Here is an 8,752-nt window from a genome sequence, read left to right on the forward strand (position 1 = left end):
ACGGATGGTTATATGTATTGATCTTGAGGTGTAAAGCGCAAGTCTTTTACCTCAAAACATAAAAATATACTTTGCGCACAGTCACACAACTGAAAAACGAGCTTCGTGTTCCGGCGCAGTCGACCGATAAGGCCCGTGACAGCAAGTTTCTTGGGGCCGCACTCTCGCTGCTGTTATCGCGCCAGTGAGAACATCTTGATAAAAATTTATCAAGAACTGAAATTCTTCGAACAAGCCGCCCATGATATCGGTTAGGGTACCTTGTCGTGGCACACAAGAGAAGCTGTAGACAGCGGTATTTGGCGAAGGTCCTGTTCGCGACCGCGAGTGGCCCCGCACGTACTTTTTGAATAGATCACCTTGATCAAAGGTGACCATGACTAGCTGCGAGAGAAGCTTGCCACAGACGCGGTCACGGCACCGGATCTAAAGGGTCGAGCGCACCTTCTCGAGTGTAGGATCTGACCCCAGGTGACGTTCCCGGAGGTGTGAAAATCCATTACTAGGGATGCTTGCGTTAAATAAGTGACGCTAGCTAGAACGTGCACGCCAACTGTTCGCAGCTGGTGGTGCTCTTCGACGATGTCGCCGCAATGTTAGAGCGCGTTCAGCAAAGTACCGCGCGCGAAACACGTCACATTTCTGCCTGCACGGATCATACCGTAAGCGTGCTGTAGGAGGAGGAGTAGTAGATTATAATGAAGAGAAAGGAGGAGAGGTCGGCCTAGAGAGCGTGTCTCTAGCCTGCTACTCTTCACTGGGGAAAGGGGAAGTGGGAAATACAGGGAAAAGTAGGTAGCATGTTATTATGTTGTGGTACAATGAGCTACTATATAAACGTCGTCCACTATACGGATGCGCACTGTAAACGCAATACACGCAAGAGTAATCTTGTCCACACAAAAAGTAATCTTGTCGCAAAAAGTTATCGCGCAAACCCATTTCACACTGTCTGCACGTCTCACAGGTTCTAGAGGCGATCGTCTAAACCAGTCTTACTTAGAAAGTTCAAAAGTGACTTTATAGCACGTTCAGCACAGTCAACATTTCTCCACGCGCCCAAAAGCTTTTCTTCCGAAAAAGGGCGGGAGTCCAAGCAGTCAACAGTAGACGAGTGTTCTTCGTTCGGCCGCATATCGAGGGCACACGCAAAGTAAGTGAGCTATTGTCTCGGGAGTGTGACAGACGCTACAGTCAGGGTCCCGTGCTTGCCCAATCTTGTGAAGGTATCGGTGAGTGTATGCAACACCCAGCCGTAATCGATGAATGAGTGTTTCCTGGCCTCTCCGCAACCGAAGTGGAAGCCGGTATCGTAAACCAGCGTCAAGTCTATGGAGCTGCTCTTGATGATGTTCGATGTTGTCCCAATGTCGCGCCATAGAAGTTTTGATGGAGTTATGGCGCAGGCGCTGATGTCATACCGGGAAAAATGAATTTTTATAATGTTTCCATCAATGAGCGCCTTTTTTGCTTCCGCGTCAGCCTGTATATTTCCAGTTATTCCACAATGACTAGAAATCTACTGCAGCACGATGGTATGCCCGGAATGAGACGCCTAAGCAAGCAGAGACATGATATCACAAATCAGAGGACTATATGTGGTTCTGTCATTCATATAATGGCTGATGAGTTGCAGCGAAGGTTTTGAGTCACAGAACACTGTCCACCTCTCGAGGCGTTGTTGCAGTATGCAGCGAATTGCTTCTCGAAGTCCGGTCAACTCAGCTGCTGTAGAGGACGTTCTGCGTCCTATCTTGAACCGTTGTGCGATCCCCACTCCAGGTACCATGTAAGCCGCCGCGGAAGAGGTCTGTGTCACAGAACCATCTGCAAAAACATGTTTGGTATATCCCTACGTGTAAGCAATGTATGATAATGCGAAATGCTTGAGCCCAGCAAGCGGCATTTTCGACTTCTTCGTTATTCCTGGGATGGAGAGCCTCACCGTTGGATTTGCCATCTTCCAGAGTGAGGCACGCCGCAGTGGAGGACTCCGGAAATTTCGACCACCTGGGGTTCTTTAACGTGCACCTAAATCTAAGTACACGGGTGTTTTCGCATTTCGGCCCCATCGAAATGCGGCCGCCGTGGCCGGGATTCGAACCCGCGACCTCGTGCTCAGCAGCCTAACACCATAGCCACTGAGCAACCACGGCGGGTAACAAGAAAGGAAGAGATACGGAAGAGAATAAATAAAGCGGTTGAGAACAAAGCCTGGACCACGCGGTGGAGGTTGTGTTCGCGCATGCCGTGGTGGCGGTTTGCAATGCGGCGCATGAGACGGACAGTGTGGTGTACAGTGTTTGTGAGTCGAGTGATGAGGGTGGTGTGCTTGCCATTGGACTGAAGAAAGAGTCCGAGGATGCGGAGGGTAGAGACTAGAGGAATGGGTGTCCCGTCAAGGTAGACGGTCATTGGTGAACTGATCTGCAAGCTTTCGGACAGGGGGTTTAACGATGCAATTCTTCTTACTATATTGTGTGATGGCGTTCCTTCAGGCATTGTGATCGCCTACAGCAAGCATGGAAATCACAACGCACTCCGCGTGGTTACATAAATTAACAAAAGTACGTGTCAGCAGCGGTGAACGATAGCACGCTCAAAAGAAAAAAAGAAAGAAAGGTCTGGTTGTTATGGGTTATCTGTCGGGTCGGGGCAAAGCGAGCAGTGTATCCTTCACACCCACTGCCACGCCCCCAACCTGACCCCGTCGAACTGAGTGCGCGACGGATTAAATAAAGAAAGCGACCCCTACCTCCAAACGATACATGTAGTGAGCTAGTGCGCGGCGAGCGAGTAAAAGGACACGGCTGCGAGCCTGAAAGGATGCGCATGCGCACCGCGATATCTCGACCCAGACGCTCAACGTCAGACGGCGCGGTGATGCAGTTTTATCTGATTTCGGCCGCCGCTCGCATGCCCTGGCTTATTTTGCTCCCGGGTGTACATATATACACGCACATATACGAACACACGCACGAACGTTTATATAAGGAGTAGGACACCCTCGATCCCTCGAAATGAACACCTGACTGCGCCCGTGGCTCGAACAGCTCAAAAGCTCGCGTGCAAACGCGCATTACCTCGTAACAAAACGCGCTGCAATGTTTTTCAGCATGCATATGAAGTATTCTCGCGGAGGCCAGAAGGCAAGAAATGTTTTAAAGGGTGTTTAAAGCAAACTTCCCACACGTGTGGTGGACAATTATGTGAGCAAACCTTGGCTGCCGAAACCAGACGAATGATGATCGTCGTCAAGAGAATTATCGTGTCTGCAGTTATGTCAGTGACCATTAACCGTGACCGCCATTCATACCTGACCGTCGTTCAATGCAGCTGCACGTTTTCGATATATGCGGTGCAAACACGTACATTTAAACGCATTTCAAATGTTCACATGCGCACATTTTATGTAAAGCTTAGTTTTACGATTCATACCGCAAACTTAACAGCTGCTTCGTAGCAGCAAATCTGGTAGTGGAAAAAAATTCAAGATTGTGCGCTTCAAAATCAAATTTATTTCGTACAAGGGAATGAATGAGCAATGGCTGATGGGAGCAGGTGATGTGAGTGCTGGTTCTTGGATCCTTCGGGGGGCAGAAGTCACTGGAAATGGAACAAGTGATTAAGAGTAACAACAGGTTACTTTCATTGCACTAATCACATAAGATAGCAAACTTGCATAGTAGTCATTCACATATTGCAGACTGTAATATGACAACACATTTTTCTTTATCTCTTCATAATACTCAGGTTAATTTACTATAACACAGCGCTTAGTAAACGTACCAAAAGAATTTCACATTCGTCACGTCGACTAAGGCTCATCGAACAAGCATCATATTGCGGGCGGTAAATGCTGAAGTTATCGCAGCTGTGTCATCAGCGGGAACGTTTTCGCTCCCGGTGATGTTTTCACTTACAACAAAACAATGAACACCAGCACATCAATCGACATTATATGAAAAGTCAGAACGCCAACACACACACACACGCGCGCGCACACGCACACACGCACACGCACGCACAGAGTGGAGAAAAACCAAGGTGCAGCGGGCAAATTGTACCTGCTAGTATTTACGCTGTTTTGAACGCACTTTTCTGGAGCCGCATAGTCAGAGCAATCGTACAAGCAACACAGCGAATTGGGCGAGCTTGTAAGTTAACATTCTTGCCGTATGTGTGCAGCGCGACACAGACATGTCGTTCATTCTTTGTCTCGCGTCTGTGTCGCGCTGCACATATACACCGAAAATTGCACAAGTGAACAACCTCTCATGCCAGGCGTACGCATTTCAGCGTGTGCAGGAGTGTTACCCGAGATAAATGCTGCTTTAGTGTAAACAAGCCGAGCTCACCTCTGTAAACAAGGTGAATGCACCTCGCATATCATGGTCCCTTCGGTGCCGGCCGGTCTCGTCCATCCGCGCGGCGTAAAAAGCTTTGCCACCTTCCGTGCGATTTGTGCAGTTTGGTGCGCTGCACCCTGTCATACTGAAATGCAAGTGTCAAAATAATGTGTTTCGTATCACTTTACCAAAGTCATTAACTTAATATCGTCAAATACCGTACCCGCAAACCGGAGCCGATCGGACCAACGCAGCTCGACGGTCGGCTGATTGCAATTTCGATGGAACTGACAGAAACGAGTGGGCGCCGCGCCCGTAAAGTTGGCTTTGCAGCGGCACAGATGAACATTTGACGTCATTTTGCACCATGTGATACCGGTCGGCGAATAGCGATGTGAGCGGCGCCAGAAAAGTTATGCGCAACTCTGCTCCCTGCAGGCGCCTACGGGAGTGTCCGCTCTTTACGTTTACTGTATTACTTTGGTTCAGATGGTCAGACGGTGTTCTGGTCGCGCATGTGCAATCCGTTAGAGTCTTATCTCGAAGAGTGCGTCATGTTCGTAAGCCCCGTATCACCGTGTTCAGACAGGGCAGAAATAGCACCAACAAAGTGGCCATGCGACCGCACTGACACTCGAGTTCTCTATTTTCCGCTTTGAACAAGATTCTTTTCCAGACACGTGTAGATTACTCCGCCGGGTACACTGAAACCATTTCAAGCCATCGGATGGCGTAGATTCTTATTCGACGCTTTAAAAGGGACGGTGGTGTTATATCTCAGCTATCAGCGACTTCACCCTCTGAAACAAGTGCTATATCGCAGAATGCTGTATGCGTCAGTCCCTCGACCGTTCCTTCAACCACCTCAGTCGTTCCTGTAATTCGAATGGTGAAGTGCTCGCTGAACAAGGGACATCAGAAGGACGCCGAAATGATTGTGCGTCTGCGCGCCAACGAGCGAGCGTGTGCCTTGGAGCAAAGGCTGAACGAGGTCGATGCATCAGCGGACGTCCACGAATTGGACCTCACAAATTGCATTTTTGCGGATCCGGACAAACTGTCTGTACTCATCAGCAAATGTAGCGGCCTTCGGTCCTTACGGTGCGTCGCCTGTTCGGTAAGGTCGAGTGACCTTTTCAGGTTGATTTTTGAATGGCTTCCCAATCTGGCGCTAGTCGAGTTCTCGCTCGTGGCAAGGACCGAGGTAGACTCCGAGGTCAGAGAGGTGCTTGAAATGTTGCCGCGGATCCGCGACTCCCCGGTCAGGAACCTGCGTCGCGTGTATGTCGAAGTCGGCGGCTACCAGAATTTCAAGCTCCTCTCGCTGCTAGTGCGCTTGTGCCCGAACCTGGCTGAGCTGCACGTGCACTTGGTGCACGGAGTTTTCTGGAATGCGCTCCTGGAGTGCCGCGACATCCTCCGAGACTACGTTGTTTCGCAAACTTTCGCGTTCTCCTCGGAGGTGCCGGCCTCCATTCAGCATGAGCTGACAGTGCCGATCGAGTTAACGAATTGCGCGGCCATCTGCGCCAACGTCAGCTGGGACAGACGGAGCGACTCATGGAACTGCACTCGATTCATTGACCTCGCACTGTTCATCCAGGACGGCCTTACCCTGCCGTCTCAGATGATCGTGTTTGCCGTCCACGAAGCCAACCTTACGCCGGAGTGGATCTATCGAGCCACCGGCAAACACGTTTGGAGCGAAGTCCGCCAGCTGTGTCTCGTGCTATACCCAGCGGAGCGCCATTCCGCCGCCTATCCGACGGCAGGTGGCAATTACCGCCAAAGTCTGCGAGAATTCCTCACGGCAGTCCAGCACATCGTCGAACTCAATGTAAGTTCGTTCCACTTCCGTGGTGACAACGACTTTACGGCACTGCTTGAAGAAGTAAGGCTTCCGTCCCTGCGGGCGCTCTCTGCACCTCCGTGCGGGTTTTGCCACCGATTTGCGCTGCATCGTTTGGCGTTGAGCTGCGCTAACCTCGAAGACTTGGACGTGCGTTTTGACCGGCAGGGTAGCCTCGTCCGATGTGCCGCCTGCGACGGTGGGTTCTGCACTGAGCCCGAAGAAGATATGGATGGATCCCACGCCAACGGCCCCATTCTTCGTATTAGGCTCGTCGGGCTGACTCTGACGGACGTGCCCAGGCTTATCTCGATGTGGTTCCTCGAACACTGCCGAGCGGTTACAGTGCGACTTGCCGACTGTCTCAGTTCCATGCTTTGCGACTACGAGCGTATGGGCGAACTACTCATCGACGCCCGGCCGCGTTACCTCGTGCTTAAGCTTGCCTCTCTACCCCTCAGCGAGAACTTTATGTTGGTGAGTCGATTTTCGCTAGTGCTCTAATCTCACGACGGGAAGTCATGCCGGTGCCTCAATTTTGACGTGTCGAGCACACCGGAACTGATATTTTCTCTCTAATTTTCCTTATTTCCCATACAGTAGGAGTTCGTCATTTAATGCTCTTAATAACACCTGGCCGAATCTCTGCAGTTTTCTAACGGAGCAAGAAACATGAATGGCTTTCTTTCGCTGTTTTCTACCACGGATGCAGCGATGGTTGGTACTTTACTTGTCAATCCGTAAAATTACTTTTTATTTTTTTTTCTCGTGGTTTAGTGGTCTTTCTCTTATATTTTCAATATTTTCACCTCTGCTTATAACCTTTACTTCACACCTGTAAATTCAAGAGTGGAATAATGCATACCTCGCACCTTTGCAGCACGTTCAATGCTGATCCCTTTCTTAACGCAAGTGTAATGAGAATAAGTTTCAGCGAATAGCCCTTTCACTTCGAAATGACGGCATAGTGAAGAGCTCTCGGAAGGGGACGTCGTGGTGGGAAAAAACGAAACAAAGAAACTCTTGAACTCTCCGAAATGCATTGTTTTGTTGCAGAGCAAGTTAACTCGCATCACCAGCCTTCAGTACCTGGCCATTCTTTTGGCGGACCCCATGGAAGAAGACGTGGCCGAAAGGTGCGTGAGTACCCTGACTACCAGATTGCCAAACCTTCGGTGCCTCCACGTTCACTACCCAACCACTTCCGACGGCACCGAGCAGCGGGTCACGTGGATGCGGCAAGAGGGCGCTGCAGAGGGTGGCAGCGTGGTTTGCGACCGTCCGTGCTTCCTGTGTTCAACGGCTACCTTCATAGGCCTCGTCAAACCGATGAACCGCGACTTTCAGACAGTTCTGTAGCTGAGGGCTGTCGGACGAGTGAAAATTCTCAGGATAGGCAAAAGTTTAAACTTATGCTAGGTTATTATTTGCTTATTCATTAAAATGTATTTTCGAATGTGTATGGTATCTTCATGCTTCCTCTTTGTTTTCATCGCTTGTCGCGACGCTTTCCTACATTTAGATTGAATATTTTGTCTCTTATATTTTGTTGCTTTTTAAATGCTATTCAGTAGATCTATGTGCGCGTTGTACAGACTCCGCAGAAAGTAAACGGAGCACGCGAGCGGTGGACAGACTGCCTGTCGGTGCTCTACGAAGCATGCGCAAAAAAAATATGCGTTGGCAGTGTGATGCAGTTTTTGCCATTGCCTCATCGACGACGCAGGCGAAGCAACGCTTTTTTACAACGGTTGGTGCTAAACAAGCCTTTTTTGCTTATAGCAGCCATTCATCGTTGGCTAGCACCTCTTGTCAGAGGCGTTTGTTCCCTGCCCGTATGGCGTGCTTCACTGACAGGACTTCTGTTCTTCAGTTAAATCTAATATTTTCGTCGAATATTTTCGGCAATTTATTTTTGTACTCTGGAATAAAGCGTGTTAATTGATCGCGACGTAGTGCGAGTGGTACACGAGTGTATTCCTAAATGTCGCAGTACCGCGGCGCCACCCCTACGGTATTCCCGGAGAGAGTAAGACAAATGGCGATCGTGGATTGTCGAGAAAGGGGATTGTTGCTTTGAACCACGAGAAACAAAGAACGGACAGTGACGCGTACAGTGCGTGCAGGAAGCAAACGCATCTGACAAGATTTGCTTGCCAGCGATAAATGGTTGTTGTAAGCGAGAAAGCTCATTCTAGCATGAACCATTGTACGAAGCGTTGCTTCGCCTTCGCCATCAACGAGGCAATGGTCAAGGGTGTATCGCACGCTCGCCTCGGATTTCTTTTGAGCATGCTCTGTACTTCGTGCTGCCACCGGTATGCTGCACGATAGCAGCAGTTCGGTCACTTTTCGCATGCTCCGTTAAGCGCAAAATAAGTTGTTGGTTGAGCCTGTACATGTTCACGAAGAAGAAAATACGAGCTCGAGGATTTCAGTACGCAAACAAGGCCGATTAGAAGACGAGTGCTCCCTTATAACTGGTTCTTATTCTGGAAGGTACACAAAAATATAGAATGTTGCCATTCAGACATGCGTCACAGGCGCAATAAAT

The 8,752-nt window shown here is 49.6% G+C and overlaps 1 protein-coding gene across 1 annotated transcript; it reads left to right on the top strand.

Annotated features, from left to right (window-relative positions):
* Positions 1 to 5,067: 5,067 nt before the first annotated feature.
* Positions 5,068 to 7,652, top strand: LOC129383728 (uncharacterized). The gene is made up of 2 exons (XM_055068397.2): positions 5,068 to 6,675; positions 7,255 to 7,652. The coding sequence occupies exons 1-2, from the start codon at positions 5,236 to 5,238 to the stop codon at positions 7,555 to 7,557; spliced, it is 1,743 nt and encodes a 580-aa protein (XP_054924372.2). The 5' UTR covers positions 5,068 to 5,235; the 3' UTR covers positions 7,558 to 7,652.
* The last annotated feature ends 1,100 nt before the right edge of the window (positions 7,653 to 8,752 follow it).

This window comes from Dermacentor andersoni, chromosome 4 (genome assembly GCF_023375885.2).
Source record: "Dermacentor andersoni chromosome 4, qqDerAnde1_hic_scaffold, whole genome shotgun sequence".
NCBI classification, from domain to species: domain Eukaryota; kingdom Metazoa; phylum Arthropoda; class Arachnida; order Ixodida; family Ixodidae; genus Dermacentor; species Dermacentor andersoni.